Source organism: Euprymna scolopes, chromosome 6 (assembly GCF_053919585.1).
Source record: "Euprymna scolopes isolate OS-2025 chromosome 6, ASM5391958v1, whole genome shotgun sequence".
In the NCBI taxonomy this organism is placed as follows: Eukaryota; Metazoa; Mollusca; class Cephalopoda; order Sepiida; family Sepiolidae; genus Euprymna; species Euprymna scolopes.
Window position 1 is genome coordinate 176,290,032 of NC_136487.1, and position 20,965 is coordinate 176,310,996.

At 34.8% G+C, this 20,965-nt stretch overlaps 1 protein-coding gene across 1 annotated transcript in view; it reads left to right on the top strand.

Moving 5' to 3' along the window:
- The window catches only part of LOC145278115 (beta-1,3-galactosyltransferase 5-like), a 90,812-nt gene that overhangs the window by 37,195 nt on the left and 32,652 nt on the right, over window positions 1-20,965 (top strand). Inside the window, exon 2 of the mRNA XM_080130401.1 lies at window positions 10,099-10,144. Coding sequence (XP_079986527.1) covers window positions 10,139-10,144 — 6 coding nt within the window. The 5' untranslated portion in view covers window positions 10,099-10,138. The remainder of the gene's footprint in view (window positions 1-10,098; window positions 10,145-20,965) is intronic.

Genomic DNA, 20,965 nt, shown 5'->3' on the forward strand with positions numbered 1-20,965 from the left:
ATCAATTTTCCAGCAGTCACGACAGCATTTGTTGAAGAGTTTGGAGAGAACCGAGACAAACTCAGCGGGGTATTTCTTTATGTAATGAAACAGGGATAAGATCAAGCCCACACGAGTTCGGTGGATCTAACTATTTTATGACATCGCAAATATGGGAAGGTATGATTTTCAGATTATCATACATATACTTAGGTGCTAGTATCTAAGGGGAATGTTCTTTCTATGCTACCAGAGTAGGGTACAATCTTGGGCCAGGGAAGGACGGTAGAGAAAATATAAATAGATAACGCTATGAGTTTTAGTCTAAAGCACTTGAAACCCTGATCGTTTGATTCTAGTTTGGATTCTCTATTCAATTTATTTTTTGTTTAAGCTGTCTTTTTAATTTATAGTTTTTTTTTTTTAATTTTCTTCCTTTGAAGATTGTAATGCTGGGTATGGGGCAGCCAGACCAGCTGCCAACATTGCCCTGCTTTTTATTGAAACCAACCGAGAGCTCTTTTTAGTATCCTCGCTGTTCCCGTAAGTGCAATTGTGTGGATCTCTTTTTCACTTGGTTCACCAGGAATCGTGAGAGGTGTTTGACGAAGTGGATGTGAATAATATCAAACACGCATCACAAGTAGAGCATCAGTGGACTCTTCACCCACAGGATGTTTGAAAAGGCCATCAGAAACGGGTGCAGGGCCCCTTTACATGTACGACATGGCACTACAAGCATCCCGATATCATACAACTTGTGATAGAATAGCTACTCGAAGCGCTACCAAAGAGTAAGGACTACTGATGCATCGAAGCACAAAAACTAGGAACTCGTGACTTCTGGAAAATCTACAACAGTGTAGTAAATAATGGGCAATCAACAATTCCCCCACTAACCAACAATCACGAGGTTCTTTGCTCAGCAACCGAGAAGGCTAACATGCTTGCCAGTCGGTTTGCCTCAAACTCCACACTGGACCCTCTAAACAACCCCTTACCTCAATTTCCTATGCGGACAGACGCCACGCTAGACGATCTCAAAATCACCCCTGCTCAGGTGCATGCTATCATAAAAAAACCTTGACACTTCCAAAGCATGTGGACCCGACCTCATCCCAGCTGTGCTATTAAAAAAGTGCTCAGCCGAAGTAGCTCCAGTTCTCTCCAAACTCTACAACAAATGCCTTAATGAATCTTGCTTTCCGAGCTGTTGGAAAACTGCTTCTGTAGTACCAGTATTCAAGAATTCTGGCGAAAGAACTGACCCATTAAATTATCGCCCTATTAGCCTCCTCCCACGTTTTGCCAACATATTTGAGACCTTAATTAACCATGCTCTAGTCCAGCACCTTACAGATGCTGAACTTCTGACCGACCATCAATATGGATTTAGACAAGCCCGTTCCACGGCAGACATCCTCACTGTAATCTCTGAACGAATATACCATTCACTGGACAAAGCGGGAGAGGGCAGAGCGGTAGCTCTAGATATATCTAAGGCTTTTGACAAGGTATGGCATGAGGGTCTCCACAGGAAGATTAGATCTTACGGTATCACTGGTAGAATACTTAACATAATTAAATCCTTCTTAGATAAGAGAAAAATCCAGGTTGTCCTCGACGGTCGTACATCTAAACAATATGATATAAATGCGGGAGTGCCCCAAGGATCTATCCTTGGACCTCTGCTGTTCCTGATATTCATAAATGACCTCCCCGACAAAATTGCCTCTGAGATGGGGATATATGCTGATGACACCACACTCTATAGCAGGGACGACAGGAAAACAAATGAACATATATCTAAAGTAATGGCAGAAACACTAGAGGATGACCTCCAATCAGTAGTGGAATGGGGACAAAAATGGATGGTCACGCTCAATGCCACCAAGACAAAACTGGTTTCATTCAATAATTACAAGAAACCCTCTCTACCACCTATAGCAATGGCCAACGACTCTTTATCTGAGTGTACGTCTCTCAAGCTCCTTGGCCTAACGTTCACAGGAAACATGAGTTGGAACAATTACATCGAGGGCATTGCCAGGGCCGCTGCAAGGAAGGCGGGCTCTCTCCACCGTGCTAGAAAACTTCTAACACCCGAAAGTATCCTGTACCTCTAATAGTGATTCGCCCATGTATGGAGTATTGCTGTCATATTTGAGCCGGTGCATCGGCTTCTAGTCTCTCGCTCCTTGACAGGGTTCAAAAGAGAGTCGCAAATCTGATAGGCCCTAAACTGGCATCTAAGCTTCAGCCTCTGTCCCATCGTCGAAACGTTGCATCCCTCTGCCTGTTCTACAAGTATTATAATGGTGAATGCTCTGAAGAACTGCAAGCACTTATGCCCCCACGACGTGAACACCCTCGACAGACCCGACAACCTGCAAAATCCCACCTCCACACTGTAGAGATCCCTAGATGTAAAAGATCTTTCTACTCCAGTAGTTTCTTCCCCAGAACTGCTAGACTTTGGAATTCCATTCCGGGTCACTGCTTCCCCAACTGTACTGACATGCATAAGTTCAAGTGCAACGTGAACCAACATCTCGCTGCCCTAATCCCTACATAGTACCCCAGTAGATGTTTCCCCTGATAGTAGCCCCCTACACCAAAGTGGCAATGTGCCTTGTTTAGGGTGAAAATGTAAAAAAAAACAAAAAAACAAAACAAAAAAAAAACTGTCAGTTAGAATACAGTGGCCAGACAAACTGTTTAATCAGGATCCTACTACATGTTGGACAAAAGCAGCCCAGTCTAATCGCGTGGATATATATATATATATATATATATATATATATATATATATATATATATATATATATATATATATATATATATATATATGGCAATCAAAAACCCTGCAGATACCCAGTTTTTGAGGATGTAGATGAGATGGAAGGAAAAGTAAAACAAAAGATTATGATTATTCTCTCGTTATTTACTTTTTTTTTTACACAGTGATCACCACTTATCAAGGCCCGGAAGCCACTCAGGGATAAGAGTTATTGCAAGTACATTACTTTAGTGTGGAGATTTGATGAAGTGTTATGATTCTTCTCTCGTTATTTACTTGACCATTTTAAAACATTTTACATAAACAAAGCGATTGAAAAAAAAATAGGTGAGGACAACTATTAAACCAATTCACTTAATTTTTTATTTCATACATAGAAAAATTGAATTCCCTTGATATTGTCAGTGTTAAATAAAAATATATAAGCTTTTATAGGGAATGTAAAATATTTGTACATGTGTAGAAATAACATGCTTTCTCGATTTACGCCTGTCAAGTTCCATTTTTTTTTTCAATTTCCACTTCTTAACACCTATTTATATATAATTTCAAGTCTGTAGACCAAAACATTTACAGAATATTTTGGAAGAGACCGTATCTCGCACAGAAAGACAGGGAAACAAAGTCACATTAATATATATATATATATATATATATATATATATATATATATATATATATATATATATACAGAGAAAGTCTCGAAATAAAGACGAAACGTTGATGAACACATAAATCGGTTTGTTCCTTTTTATTTCTCTCTCTCTCTCTCTGTATATATATATATATATATATATATTGATTGTTGGAGAGCTATTGGCTACACATTAGCAAACGTGTTTCAATGAACCCCTAGCAGGGAAAATCACCTCATCGGGCCAAAAACCATCAACGAAACTTTCAATAAAGACCATCCCTTTATATTAAAGTCAACTTTACAGGGTTGAACCATTCTAAAAAGAAAGAGGGGTACTAACAACCTATATCAAAACAATTATAACCTATTCACAAAATATTAGGTTTTTCAAGGTGTAATTCTGAAGCAGATTAATTATAAGTTTGCATTAAATTTTCTAGCTCCAACCATTATAATTATAATTGTTTTTCGTTTATTTTGTTAATACGGATTTTTAGAACCATTACTCCAATATCAGAGCAATCAATAAATTTAACTAAGGTTTTTTTCCCCCCACTTAAAATCGAGATATAAATATATACATATATTACTAAACTATAAATTTAGCGCTATTTCTCTATATAATACAAAAGTACCGACATATATACAAACAAACGTGAAAATTTATATATATACAAATTACTCTTATAATATGGTGAAGAATATTAGTAACTAAGTCTAATTATATTATTCACGGTAAAAATTTCACTAAAAATTGTTTTTATAAAAATTAATAGATTCTTCGTTAAAAATTAATTTCACTTTTTACATAAATTTAGCGTTTAAAATAGATTTGGCGTTTAAAATAAATAAGTAAATAAGATTTAGCGTTTAAAATCCTGAAATAAATAATAAAGCATATTACAATATATAAGTCGATGGTATGATTAATTCGTTAATATTCTTATAATTTTTTTCAGTGAATGTATTTGGAAACGTTTACAGGAAATTGCTGTTTCCTGTTTAATGTTCAATAGTTTCTCCCGCTCTTTAAAATTCGTTATTTCTAATTTTTCATGAAGGCATAAAAAGCACGGTGCGTGTAATGAATTACATACTTTCGATCTTATGATCCGCCATTCTAACTTTGGAGTTTTATTCTCCTTTATTAATTTCCAATATTGAAGTGATAATGATGTGTCTTTTTCGTATTTTTGATTAGTAAAAGAACTTTTATGCCCATAGAATCTTTCTTTAAAAGTTTCCTGCGTACTACCTATATAAAATTTTATATCACTAGGTTTTTCTTCAGGGAATATTTTATCTTGGTAAACTACTGATTTCGTTAAACATTTATTATTCATGGGACAAGTACTAGGAATTTTGCAGTTACATTTTTCAGTATTTTTATAATTATTATCTTTATCATTATGATTTATTTCCCCAGTATTTTTACTATTATTGCCTTTTAGTATCCTATTATTATGCTTTTTAATAATTCTTTCAAGATTTTCACAACAACTATAACCCAATTTTATAGTATTTCTATTGAAAATACTATTTAATATACTACCCGGGGGAAAGTGCCTATCTAGCAATTGCAAAAATTTCCTACCCAGTCCAGTTTTAAGAGCACTATTAAAGGGAGGTAGAAACCGAATTATTTTCCTGTTTCTTGTTTTACGATTATCATTATTATTACTATAGTTGCGTTCATCATTACTATTCTTTTCAAATGTAATGTCTGCGTTTTTGAAACCACTATTTCTTAATTCTACATTGTATCTTTCTTTATAGCTATTAAAAACTTCTTCACTAGATGAATTATTGTTAATTCTCCTTTCTATCGAGGCTGGGATATGATTAATGATGGAAAGTGGGTGATTCGACTTTGGATTAATATATATAGGACTTGTGTTTTCTTTCAAATATGGTTTATAATTATTTTTTTGCAAGTCAAAACTTACATCCAAAAAATCTACCTGTTTTAAATTACTATTTATTTCTACTTTGAGGCCAAATTCTTTCATTTTTTTGTGTATAATCTTTCTAATCTTTCTGATTTTATCGCATAAGGAAAGGGGCGCCTTCATACAATTCGATATCTACCAATCAATTAATTATGATTTATTTGAAAAAGTAATGACATTTGCTAAGAAATACACTGGTATTTCTAACGAAGAAATTGACATCATAAAAAAATGCCGAACCACGATTTTAGTCAATAAAGACCAGCAATGGACAAAAAAACGCTGAAAGATTTCAGCGTTTTTTGTCCATATATATGTATATATTTATATCTCGATTTTAAGTGGAAAATAAAACCTTAGTTAAATTTATTGATTGTTCTGATATTGGAGTAATAGTTCTAAAAATCTGTATTAACAAAATAAACGAAAAACAATTATAATTATAATGGTTGGAGCTAGAAAATTTAATGCAAACTTATAATAAATCTGCTTCAGAATTACACCTTGAAAAACCTAACATTTTGTGAATAGGTTATAATTGTTTTTCGTTTTAGTCTTTTCGGGCATTCCTTATATTATGTTTGTTTAGAAAGAGGGGTGTATTTAAAATATGTATAGGGGATTTTTTAATGTTTCTATTTATTTGTCTCCCCATGTGGGTATGGCCAGGCCCAGGATCGGTTCCTAGTGTGGGGAAAATTTTGTTCCCCAGAGGTGGGGCATTGGAGGGGGTATAGGTATGGGAGGGGGTGATAGAAGGGATGATAGTTGTTTCAGTCATGAGGGGGTTCTCCTCCACTGACTGAGGAGGGAGCGAGGTGTTGGAACAGATATTATACTATGGTTCTAGGTGTCTCCTAGTGTTGTTGGTTTCGAGGTTAAGTAGGGTTGGTATTGTTCAGTGTGTTGTATTAGAGATAGGGGTGTTATGTATGTGTGTGGTTGTATGCGCGCACGTGTGTGTGTTTTAATGTGTCGGTTCTGATTTATGGGTGGGTGTGGATATGTGTATGTGTATGGATGTGCATGTGAGTGTACCTTGCATTTCATGTTTTTGTGTGATGGTATTAGGCTCTGTTCAGTTCAGGAGTGAACCTGGTGATGAAGTTTTTTTCCTGTGTGAGTAAATAAAAATAATTGTCTGTTTGGAAGATTGGCATTATTTTGAAGCTGTTTCCACTGCATGTGTGTACGTGTTTTGAAACATAGAGGTGTCTGTTATCTGCAATTTTGATGTTGCTCTTATGTAAGGCCACTCTATTGCTGAAATTTTTGGTGGCGCCTATGTAGGATTTGTTGCATGTTGTGCATCTTAGTGCAGGAATAACCTTCTAGTGACACACAATATGGTTTCCGCTCTGCAAGATCTACCGCAGATGTGCTGACGGTTATATCCCACAGGATTAGTGAATCTCTTGACAAAGGCTTCCTTTCTAGGGCAATTGCTCTTGACATATCAAAAGCCTTCGACAAGATATGGCATAAGGGTCTACTTCACAAGATTTCCAGCTACGATATAACTGGAAATGTTTTCTCAATCATTAAATCATTTCTCTCCAATAGGCTCATAAGAGTAGTGGTAGATGGACAAAAATCGGAGGCCTGCAATATAAATGCTGGAGTCCCTCAGGGGTCAATCCTAGGCCCAACTACATCAATGACCTCCCTAAACACATACTTAAATCATTCGTTGACATCTATGCTGATGACACGACAATCTACGGCAACACATCAAAGGCTGTAAATGACAAAGTTCTCTCTGATTCTCTCTCCTCTGATCTCGAGCGCGTGGTTCAGTGGGGGAAGATGTAGCTGGTTATCTTTAATACATCCAAAACCAAACTCCTATCCTTACATCATCAACGCTCTGATCCCCATCTGGCATCAATTGTGATGGATGGCTCTCGTCTGGGTGAGGCCCAGTGTTTTGACAAGCTTCTGGGTTTGGCCATTACTCCTGATCTGAAATGGAACACGTACATCAAGTCTGTTGCCAAGGTCGCTGGAAAGATGGTGGGATCCTTCTACCGCTCCAGAAGATATCTCACTACTGATGCAATTCTCTATCTATATAAAAGCCAAGTACGTCCAAGGATGGAATACTGTTGCCATATCTGGGCAGGAGCTGCTAAAAAAAGCCTATCCTGCCTTGACAGAGTACAAAATAGACTTCGTGGCTTAGTAGGGGATGCCCTTTTCTCTACCCTGCAACCTCTCTCCCACAGAAGAGACGTTGCGAGCCTATCCTTGTTTTATCGTTATTTCCATGGCAGATGCTCGTCTGAACTCCAGTTTCTGCCCCCCCTCGCCAATCTTTCACGAAAAACACCCGTCTAGCCGAATCCACTGTGAAAAATTTCCCCCACTCTTTAGCTGTACCTAAATCAAAACGTGGATTCCATGAATAAAGCTTCTTTCTTAGAACTGCACGCCTGTGGAACTCTGTTCTGTCTGCCTGCTTCCCACCGGACTACAACTTGGATGTCTTCAAGTCCAATGTTAACAAATTCCTAATGAACCGCCCAAACTAATGAAAAAAATATATACTACATTTCTGGAGGTATAATTTAGATCCTTTTTTATTTTGAATGTTTGTGCTGGGTTTTTGAATGTGTATGTGTTACCTTATATTATTATGTCACATACTCCACATCGCGGTTTGTTGCATTTTATAACTCCTTTTGTAGTATGTGGGACGAGTTTTGAGGAAGTTAGGATGTGTTTTAAGTTTTTGGGTTGGCGTTTGCTTTTTATTATTTTTTTATTTATTCATTTTTTACACAGTGATCACCACTTATCAAGGCCCGGAAGCCACTCAGGAATAAGGGTTATTGCAAGTACATTACGTTAGTGATGAGATTTGATGAAGTGTTTACTTAAGGGGGCGGTTGTTTTAAGTATGTTGTTTCGTTTGTCGTTCTGATTGAGTAGGATAAGGTTTTTTGTTATCTGTGTGAATAGTTCTTGGTTGTTTGTGTTGTGTGTAGAGACGTATGCTAGAATTTGTTCTTTGTTGTGTTCTTTTGGGATTCATAGTTGGTCTTTCAGCCAGTTCAATACCTTTCTGTATTAGTGGAAGTGGGTATCCTCTTTTCCGCAATGTTATTTGTAGTTCATTCAGTTTAGTTGAACGGAGGTGTCTGTCTGTTACTATGGTGCAGACTCTACGTGCTAGAGAGTAGGGTATTGATTTTAGACAGTTTTTAGGATGGTGGCTTTTGAAGTGGACGTATTGTTGAGTGTCTGTGGGTTTGTGGTAGATGTCTGTGATTATGTTGTTGTTTTTTATTGTTAGTAGCATGTCTAGGAAAGGTAGTTCTGTGGGGCTTTGTTCTAGTGTGAAGTTTATTTTTGGGTGTAGATTTTGTAGCAAAGTGTGGAGTTCTTTGATATCCCCCCCCATGAGGTTCTCAGAGGATAAAGCAGTCGTCTAGGTATCTTTTCCAAGATTTTATGAAGAGTGTTTTTATATTGTGCCCGTACTTTTGCTCTATCCTTTCATAAAGGGTCTCTTCTAGGAAGGCGAGTGTAAGGTGGCATATGTCGGTGCCATTTTGGTACCCATTGCTGTGCCTATATATATTATACATGAAATAAAGTAATGTTTAAATCGTTAACGGTTTGAGTAATTTCCGGGAATGACTTTATATCCCATAACCCACTGCTTAAAATATACTTGAAATAAAGTAATGTTTAAATCATAAACTGTTTCAGCAGCTTTTCGAAGGTAATACATAAAAACATTAACATGGTTAGAGATTAGGCAACCATTGCTTCAACATGAATTTCTGGGTGTAGTATCAGTTTCAGAATTCCAGTGACTTACCCGCCTCCTTTTTGGTCTTGATTAATGGAGAAGAAATCCTTCAATACTAGTACAATTTTTTATTTTTGTTATTGACCAGAGTGCCCCTTTTAGGGAGCTGGTTTCCCCCTAAATTTTTAACCGGCCTCATGTCCAATTCCTCCGCTGTGGGGAGGGAAGTAAACAAAAAAAATATTCAGAACATTTTCCAGGGCATTTTATAATTAAATCAGAAATAACTTTTTCCGGTTACTTTTTTAATATTAAAACTTTGTTACATTAAACATAGTACCTATTCACAATGCCTCCCCACGGGGCAGATTTAGACACCAAGGTCGTTTTTTAACGTGGAGAAAAAATTGTCTTAGTCGTAAAGGATTTCTCTTCCACTGAGAGAGAAGAAATTGAAATATAGCACCTGAAGAACAGTACTACACTTTGATCTTAGCCAAAATTCAAGAAGGACAAATCATTTTTATCAGCTTTGCCTCAACAGCGACACCATTTTTTTTTTTTTTTTTTAAATATTTTTTTAAGGTTTATTTGGAATATTCCACTTTTTGGAATATTCCACTTTCCTTTTTTAGGGACGGACGGAGCGATAAGCGTAGTAGTAGTAGTAGTAGTAGTAGTAGTAGTAATAAAAAATGCACTAATCTTTAAGAATTTGTTATAGTTTCAATTGTTATTTACTCTTTACTATAATGGACACTTCATTCTTATATACAATATATTCTTATATGAAATTAGTAATGGATTATATATATCTTTACGAAATGACAATCGTTTTTTCTGCATTTTTTTAAATCCACAATCTAATGTGTGTGTGTGTGTGTGTGTGTGTGTGTGTGTGTGTGTGTGTGTGTGTGTGTGTGTGTGTGTGTGTGTGTTTATCGATTGTTTAACATCTAAATATATTTTGTTTCAGATTCTCACAAGGAAAGACGTTATCTACCAAAGGTGACATCATGAAGGTTGGTATGTTTTTGGTCAAGATTAAAGTGTAGTATCTCTTCTTCCATTTCTTGTTCTTTTTATTTTTGTACCTTTTCTCCACGTTAAAAAACGACCCTGGTGTCTAACTCTGTCCCGTGAGGAGGCATAGTAAATTTTTTTCTCTCAACTTCCCCTGAGCTATGTTCATGTTCTGTTCATTCTCCTCTAGGATCCTCCGACCACTCCGTCGTATCAGTTAAGATAAAAACGAAATGTAAGAAGCCCCCAGACGTACCCCTCCACCGTACTGTATACCGATACTCTATGGCTGACTGGGATAGCTTCCTTACATTCATATCTGATTTACCTCTGCACTCCATGTTTAAAAAGGATGTGTCCTCTATAGTATCAGAACTGTCCGAATGGTTAATTGTAGGCATAGAGCAATTCATACTATCTAAAAAATTTCAACAAAAACCTAACAGCCAGCCATGGTTCTCCCCAGAATGTGCTGCTGCTATCGCGCACAGAAATCACTTTTTCCATAGCTACCAACGTAATAGATGCACTGAAACTAAAGCTGCTTTCACGTCTGCCAGCAACCACTGTAAAAGAGTAATCAAAAATGCAAGAGAGCAATATGCCCAGTCTGTTAAATCCAAGGTAGCTGATCAGCGACTTGGATCCCACCAGTTTTGGCAAATAACAAATAAAATCCTGAACAGAAGTGTGCGTTCTATACCAACCATTATCAATGGACCAGAGGTCATCTCGTCAGCGTCAGACAAGGCCAAACTATTTGCAAAGAACTTTGCAGCTAATTCTACCCTATGCGACGAAGGCCATCAACCCCCCATATTTCCTCCTATAACACAGAACAAGCTAGGTAACATACAAATATCCGTCCAGGAGGTCGCCAAACTAATAAAGAACCTAGATTCCAGTAAAGCAACTGGCCCTGATGGCATCCCAATTATAGTGTTAAAAAAGCTTCAACCAGAACTTGCTCCCATACTTACGAAACTATTTAAGCGCTGCCTTAAGGAGAAGTGCTTTCCGACTCCCTGGAAGACCTCTTCAGTTTGCCCTATATTTAAGAATTCAGGTGATAAGTCATCTCCCTCTCAATACAGACCTATAAGTCTCCTCTGTGTTATGAGTAAGTTGCTGGAATCCATATTAAATAGAGAAATAGTCAACCACCTCAGCAGGAATAACCTTCTTAGTGACACTCAATATGGTTTCCGCTCTGCAAGATCTACCGCAGATGTGCTGACGGTTATATCCCACAGGATAAGTGAATCTCTTGACAAAGGCTTCCTTTCTAGGGCAATTGCTCTTGACATATCAAAGGCCTTTGACAAGGTATGGCATAAGGGTCTACTTCACAAGATTTCCAGCTACGGTATAACGGGAAATGTTTTCTCAATCATTAAATCATTTCTCTCCGATAGGCTCATAAGAGTAGTGGTCGATGGACAAAAATCGGAGGCCTGCAATATAAATGCTGGAGTCCCCCAGGGGTCAATCCTAGGCCCAACTCTCTTCCTGATCTACATCAATGACCTCCCTAAACACATACTTTAATCATTCGTTGACATCTATGCTGATGACACAACCATCTACGGCAACACATCAAAGGCTGTAAATGACAAAGTTCTCTCTGATTCTCTATCCTCTGATCTCGAGCGCGTGGTTCAGTGGGGGAAGATGTAGCTGGTTACCTTTAATGCATCCAAAACCAAACTCCTATCCTTACATCATCAACGCTCTGATCCCCAGCTGGCATCAATTGTGATGGATGGCTCTCGTCTGGGTGAGGCTCCGTGTTTTGACAAGCTTCTGGGTTTGACCATTACTCCTGATCTGAAATGGAACACGTACATCAAGTCTGTTGCCAAGGTCGCTGGAAAGATGGTGGGATCCTTCTACCGCCCCAGAAGATATCTCACTACTGATGCAATTCTCTATCTATATAAAAGCCAAGTACGTCCAAGGATGGAATATTGTTGCCATATCTGGGCAGGAGCTGCTAAAAAAAGCCTATCCTGCCTTGACAGAGTACAAAATAGACTTCGTGGCTTAGTAGGGTATGCCCTTTTCTCTACCCTGCAACCTCTCTCCCACAGAAGAGACGTTGCGAGCCTGTCCTTGTTTTATCGTTATTTCCATGGCAGATGCTCGTCTGAACTCCAGTTTCTGCCCCCCCCTCGCCAATCTTTCACGAAAAACACCCGTCTAGCTGAATCCACTGTGAAGAATTTCCCCCACCTTTATCTGTGCCTAAATCAAAACGCGGATTCCATGAACAAAGTTTCTTTCCTAGAACTGCACGTCTGTGGAACTCTGTTCCGTCTGCCTGCTTCCCTCCGGACTACAATTTGGATGTCTTCAAATCCAATGTGAACAAATTCCTAATGAACCGCCCCCTTAAGTAAACACTACAGCAAATCTCCTCACTAAATTAATGTACTTGCAATAACCCTTATCCCTGAGTGGCTTCCGGGCCTTGATAAGTGGTGATCACCGTGTAAAAAAAAAAAGGTATAATATAAGAGCAACAAGCCAGTATTGATGACTTACGAAGTAATAGTCCCATTTAATAAAACATGATTTCTATTCTATCGGTAAACGAAAAATCATGAAAGTGTATAGATAAAATTCAGACTATTATCTCTCCATGCTTTCTCTCTCTCTCTCTCTCTCTCTCTCTCTCTCTCTCTCTCTCTCTCTCTCTCTCTCCCACTTTTTTGTCTACCTCAAGCCTCGCCTTCTCATTTTGGCAAAGGACTGTTTATGGATAATTGCATTAGGCGCAGTCATTGGAAAATAACTTAGACAATTTTAAGGGGCCAGTGTTTAATATCCCTTGTGCGCTGGTCTAGGTACCCTATCTTTGAGCCTTGTACCATACCTTCTCGCGCTGAAAAGGAAGTAAATAAAGAAATATCTAAGGCTAAAATTATAGGAAACATTCGAAGTGTTTGTTAACATATTACTTAAATTTAATAAATTTATGCAAACTGATACAGTCGGGAAGATGAGGACCAGGAAAGGAATTCCAACGGTAAGGATTTAGAAAAATGCAGATGGTGCAACATTATGGCGATGGTGCACAAAGCGAGACCTATTAATTTAGAGGAGTTTTGGACCCTTAATAAGACGACTAGTGGTTGAATGTGACAACAAATACTCCATACATGGACGAATGGTGGTTTTGTAATGCTATAAAATACTGTCAGGTACGTGAGAAATTTTCTAGAAAAGAAAGGCAACCTTCTTTGCAGCAGACTTGGCAGTATGTTATATGTATTAATTCTAATTCATCTTACCTGTGAATGTTATGTCGAAGAATGTGAACGTTGGTAGGGTGTAATTAGTCTTGGAAAGGATTCTTATAATTATTAAAGGAAAAGAAACTTTATCTTTGTAGTATTAAATGTAAACATCCATTTTTGATTCCATTCCATTACAGATTGGATTCTTTGGATTGAAAATATATGAAAAGAAATCTCATTCTAACATTAAAATCTTATTGCTTATCTTCGTTAGTAAGACTAAGGAAATAGGTTAGTTGTGGAAGGAGTTTCTGTGTAGAGACGTTGATGATTATACAGGCCTGTTGAAAGAGAAAAGTCTTCATACATGTTTGTGCCTAAAGTACTAACGGAAACGTGCACCACGAAAGATTGGAAACAGTACTGTAGATTGAGAAAGAGAGTTCTGTGCGTGCCGCATTGAAGTTTGTGTGTGGAAATAAGCAGGTTGGCTTGTTTGTATTAACGTCTTAGTCGAAGCCCGATCCCAAAGGCTGGGTGAGTTCTGTTGAGTCTCAAGAGATAAGTTGGGGACGATAGGTGTGTTCCACGTGGAGTTGTTTCAGTCCAAGCTCCAGGAAGAAGAAAAAGGAGAGAAAGAGAATGTTGTACCAGTTTAACCTTTCCTTTTATAAACTCTGTCACGTGACTGACAGCTGGGTTCTGATTGGACAAACCAGGAAATAAGTGTGTTCAAAATCTCCAGCCGTGAGAATTGGACATGTGTTCGTTCGTTTTGTCGTGATGTCAAGAATAAAGTGTCATAAGCAGATATTCCCATTCTGGACGCATTTTCATCAGGCAGATTGTTTATCAAAATAAGGAAGAGTAAACGATCGAAGAATTTATCCTTAAGACACAATTTATTGTGCTAAAAAATGACACCAAAGGACATGTTATATCTTTTAAAGGCCACCATTCGCCCATGAGTTGAGTATTGTTGCCACACCTTGACTGGTGCATCTACCACTAGTCTCTCCCTCTTAGATAGGATCCAACAAATGGGTTGGAACTTAGTTGAAAGTGCCAGATATATTAAATTAGAGTTTGTTATTTTTGTTTTATGGATGGTGACTTTGTAGCGTCATATGATACTCTTATAAGTAATGTTCTCGCATGGTAGAGAAAAACCTCATTCTTTATTGTTTATGTATTATTTGTTTTTTAAATAACATATCACTCAAGAGCAACAAGAATTTTCATGCAAAATCTGACTTCATTCCACAAGATAAAAAAGTGAAACGCTAATTCCAAAGTTTTTCTAACGTTTCGATTTTTTCTTTTGTAGAAAGAAGTATCTTTAGCCTAAAATATGACTCAATCTAAAATGCCACTTCTTGATTGAACACAATCTCTCCCCCCCCCCGGAGCATTAGGGATGTAGTTTATGTAATGCGCATTTTTTTATAATAAAAATAACTAAATGTATCTATTATTTAGCACATAATATAAATATATAATTTTCAATTAAACGTTTTTCATGATATTGTGTCGCATTCAACCTGACACTAAATAATCATTATCCTCGAGTACCCCTGAGTCTTAATAAGTTGTGACCACATTCTTAGTAAAATTTCCTAATAGAAGTAGCTATATATTTCATTTATCAAGAACTATGTTTTTCATATGAACAACCTGTTGTATATTGCTCATATTGTAGCAAATCTGATCATGTTCTGTTTTCGGTATCATCTCATGTAATCGGCCTTATCTTTTTGGAATATTAATTACTTACTATTGATGCATAGTCTACAGAAAATATTACAAGTTCAAAAAGCAATTCTTAAAGACATAAAAATGGTCAGACAACATGTTTTTCTAAACGTTAAAAATTAAGGTTAAACATTTAATTTGAAATTTATCAATTGTTAATGTTAGCTTTAATTAATTTTATTAAGTAAGTTACACAGATTTAATTTAGTTTGAACCTAAAAATACCTTGAATTTCTTTTACGTTGTGTACATTTGTTATACTGAAAATAATCGAATTTATCTATTATTAAGCAATTTATATAGATAGATAATTGTCAACTATTTTATAAAAAGTGCAACAAAATGTATGTAACATAAAATATATTCAAGGTAATTTTAAGATGAAATTTAAATTTATTTTTGTATTTTACTTTATAAAACTAATAAAAGTACACTTTGAAAATGGGTAAATTTCAAATTAAGGTTTGTACCTTAATTTTTTTAGTCTAGAAAAACCATTTTTTAAACCATTTTCAAGTCTTGCAAGAAATACTTTCTAATTTGAACCCCATTTTAAAAATAATATTTTACTTAATATTTTAATTTAAATATAAAAAGTAAGAAATGCTTAAAATTTGATTTTAAACATACACCCAAATATGATTAAGTATACTCTTCAGTTTTTATCTTTATTTATTTCTATTCATCCTTCATACGTCTGTGTTCTTGCTCTTTCTCTCTTCTATATATTCTCTAGAGTAATTACACAGTTCAGTTCAACATAGGATTATTAAGAGTAAAATTATATTATAACGCATACCAACTTAGTTTAGATTACACTGGTCAACACAATATTTTTGGCAGGCAAAGTAAGACTGGTTTCTGGGGTTTTCAAGGGCGCTGAATCCGAATCTGACATTAGTTTTTTCAAATTGGCTCTAGTTTTTGAGATATCACAGGGGGGTCGTTTGTCTGAAATCACCCATTTGCGACCATAGCTAAACGTACAAAAAACGGCTAAATAGTGCATAAATGTCAGATATTGATTTTTATGATAATTTTAAACCACAAAGACAGTGTAAAATCTCAATCTAACAAGTTAAGTTAGATATAGCATCATTTCATTTATCCTATAACTGAACACTTTTTTATAGATTTCGAGGATATACAAAATATTTGCTAAAAATTTGGTGAATTTTAATTCTCCAAGTGAAAAAAAATACTTCAATATATACATAATCATTATAATGATTCAATAATATCAGAAAATTATTATTTACTGCTTCTATATTGAAGTATTTCAGGGAGAATTTTAGCAGTTTAGGCTTATTTGGGGCTATCAGTATCTTCTAAACTAGAGCCAATCTGGCAAAACCAATGTTATATTCGTAATCAGCGACCTTCAAAACCCCAGAAAACACTCCTAGATGGTCTGCCAAAGAAAAAAAATAAAAATTTGTTGACCAGTGTTATTGAGTACATGTGGATTCAGTATGTGCCACTTTTCAAATGGTATACTGCATTATTTTACGCAGCTGTTACATCTAGGGAATTGAGCACTATTTTATGTAGCATGCACTATTCACCGAATACCCCACTGTATTAATAACTTCATGTTCCATAGTGTGTTTCAGATTATTGATCGGGACCATAGCACTATGAAAAAAGCACTATGAAAAAAAATGTGTTTTCCACATATTTCTTTTAAGATTTATTTATTTATCTCTAATTATCGTGGAATTCATTTATTCTAAAACCAAGTTTATCTACTACTTTCTAGCAAAATAGAATGAATAAAACTAAACCAATGCGATAAGTGAAAACCGGTAAAATAACTTTAAGGAATCCTCCAGAACGCTATTAAATACACACAATAAAAGTAAGATAACCTCTGGAGCAAGTTGTTAAACACAAGAACATACACAAATCTATTAAAAAAGAAAAACAGTTATCAAATTTTCATCTCCTCCTCCTCCTCCTCCTCCTCAAAAAAAAAAAAAAAAAGAATACAAGATACATAATTGAAACAATATACAAGAAATTGAAAACCTCAAATATTTTCTTTAAACGTCAGTTGTAATTAATATTCATAATAAAATATACGAATACGATTATAAAAATATGCATATTAAAAAATAGTTAGGGCGTGTTCATCTATAGGTTTTTTTTTTGGTTAATTATTTGACACTTTTTTTAATGAAAATTGTAATGTAAAAAATTTCAGCAATACACACGCAATATACAATGTACAAGCAATATACAATATACAAGCAAGTCAAAACTTCCAAATCTTTTTAAACGTAGTTCTTTAGTTGTATCCAATATATCAATATATACTATGAATTGAGTGATGTGTTAGGGACTTTATATATATATATATATTATATATATATTATATATATATATATATATATATGCTTATAGAAAAATCTGTTTATTCATTATATTTAAATTTTATTTATATCAGTCATTTTATCTATAAAGCTCGATGTTAAACATAACTATAGAGCCTATAGAAATAAATGCCAAAATGTCTATATTCCATATTCCAAGATGTCCATCGTACTGTTTATTTCTTTCATCATGTTAAAATGTTCAATTTTGATATCACCTGTTTCGTAGCGCCGAAACAATCTTATAATTATTATTTCGAATTTTTGTATGTTTTCCGTCCTGACTTATCAGAAGAATCTGTGATTTTATAAAGAAAAGCAAAAAGAATTTGGGCATGATTACATAAATCTGGAAAAATCGAAAAAGTAATTGCAATTGTGACTTTTTTTATATTTAGATCATCTTTGATATTTATGGCAAAGCTAATCTCGCCTTATTATCGTATTAATATAACGTGTTCATATTGCTTTGATCAGCACAAACTTATCTTATATAATATTTTTTCAATTTATTATTCAGAAAAAAATATTGCCTAAGTTTATGTTAACCATACTTAAATCTAGAATAGGTGTACATAGGTTTTTAATACGAAACTAATTTTTAGTTCAGAGAATTTGTTTACATTTTTTCTTATTTTAATTTATTTCATAAAATCTTAAATATGTTCGACCTTAATCTAATTATTACAGTGAATATATATATATACATCAAGTATACTTTTATGTTTAAACAAACATATATTGAATGACACAATTTAGTAACAAATAATTGATCTTTTATTTTCATTAATATGAGCTATTTCTTTATTTTTCTAGTTTTCATACTAATGTAAGTCCCTTAGATAGAAGCATATTTTATTAATTACTTATATTTTATGAATTTTAACTGTGCTAATTTAAGGTTATATTTCACTAATTTAATATTTCAACTCTACCTACCATTAATCCTTATTCTCGGGCCTTTATAAGTGCAGACTCCTATGTAAGGAAAACTATCCCTTGGAAGGTAAATATCTCATTTGTAATATAATATATAAATGTGAAGCCATTGATAATATTAGAACCAGAACATATGTAGGATACACAGAGATCGATTCAAGGGCAACCTCAGTAGTCATAGAGCTTCACTTAAAATACCTAATTAATAAGACGAAAATATCATTAGCTAAATGTGTCAGGGTAAGAAAAAATAACATTAAAGGCTGATGATGACAAGATGACCTCAGGTCCATTGATGATGATTGAGATAGAGCACACGCTTTTGTTCAGGACCCTGTTTGCTATTTGCCAAAACTGGTGGGAATTAAACAGCTGCTCAGCTACTTTAGACTTAACAGACTGGGCATAGAACTCTCTCTCGCATTCTTTATTACTCTTTTTAAATGGTTGCTGGCAGTCCTGAAAGCGGCTTTATTCTCAGTACATCTATTACATTGGAAGCAATGGAAAGGTGATTTCAGTGCGCAATGGCAGCAGCACATTCTAGAAAAAACCTCGGCTGGCTGTTAGGTTTTTGATGGAATTTTTAGATGGTATGAATCAGTCTATACCTATAATTAACGATTCCGTCAGGTTTGATACGATAGAGGACACATTTTTTTAAAGCATGGAACGCAGAGGTAGATCTGATATAAATGTACGGAAGCTATCGCAGTCAGCCATAGAGTATCGATATACTGTACGATGGAGAGGTACATTTGAGAACTTATTACATTTCATTTTTATTTTAACTGATACAACAGAGTAGTCGGAAGATTCCAATGGAGACAAAACGAACATAGCTCAGGGGAAGTTGTGAGAAAAAGGTCTAGTAGACTTGCACACTGACCGTCAGTGTCGGGCACCCGGGTGGGTTCGTAAACAATCTGAGTAAGATCATAAGCAATAGAGAAATCGCGACAGAACCTCCCCCCTCATCATCTGTCATATTTGAATGGGTTAACCATTCCACATTGTGGACATTGAAATCTCCACAGACGTGAATGTTAGTCAATTTTTTAAAGAAGTTATACAACTATTTCTATTACCGGAATTAATAAAATTAAAGCATTATTTCTATTAAAACCCCATCTTATACCTGGCACCTTACTGGCGACCTCCTTAATAATGCACTGACATACCAAGTAAATTTAATGTCTGGGGAAACCCATCGTAATATCAAAGTTTAGTTCTCTGGGGTTTTTCTAGTCAAATATTGTTATATTTATGTTCTTCTAGCTAATTTTACTAGATCAATTTCTAGTTTTGTTATATTTGTCTCTGTTTTTTGCTAGTTCTAGTACCATATCTAACAATTTTGAAGAAAATTATGTGTAATATGCATCAATGTAAAACATTATAAATTTACTATTCTGACACTTTGGTAATTGATATTAAACCAGTTAAGAAACTCCTCGAATTATGACCACAGATTATGAGTTACTTTTGATTTTATTTTGATTTTATTTTCGGCAATACTTTGGATTTTATTTTGATTTTATTTTCGGCAATACTTTTGATTTTATTTTCGGCAATACTTTGGATTTTATTTTGATTTTATTTTCGGCAATACTTTGGATTTTATTTTGATTTTATTTTCGGCAATACTTTTCATTTTATTTTCGGCAATACTTTGGATTTTATTTTGATTTTATTTTCGGCAATACTTTTGATTTTATTTTCGGCAATACTTTGGATTTTATTTTCGGCAATACTTTGGATTTTATTTTCGGCAATACTTTGGATTTTATTTTGATTTTATTTTCGGCAATATTTTTGATTTTATTTTCGGCAATACTTTGGATTTTATTTTGATTTTATTTTCGGCAATACTTTGGATTTTATTTTCGGCAATACTTTTGATTTTATTTTGATTTTATTTTCGGCAATACTTTGGATTTTATTTTCGGCAATACTTTGGATTTTATTTTGATTTTATTTTCGGCAATATTTTTGATTTTATTTTCGGCAATACTTTGGATTTTATTTTCGGCAATACTTTGGATTTTATTTTGATTTTATTTTCGGCAATATTTTTGATTTTATTTTCGGCAATACTTTGGATTTTATTTTGATTTTATTTTCGGCAATACTTTGGATTTTATTTTCGGCAATACTTTGGATTTTATTTTCGGCAATACTTTGGATTTTATTTTGATTTTATTTTCGGCAATATTTTTGATTTTATTTTCGGCAATACTTTTGATTTTATTTTGATTTTATTTTCGGCAATATTTTTGATTTTATTTTCGGCAATACTTTTGATTTTATTTTGATTTTATTTTCGGCAATACTTTGGATTTTATTTTCGGCAATACTTTGGATTTTATTTTGATTTTATTTTCGGCAATATTTTTGATTTTATTTTCGGCAATACTTTGGATTTTATTTTGATTTTATTTTCGGCAATACTTTGGATTTTATTTTCGGCAATACTTTTGATTTTATTTTGATTTTATTTTCGGCAATACTTTGGATT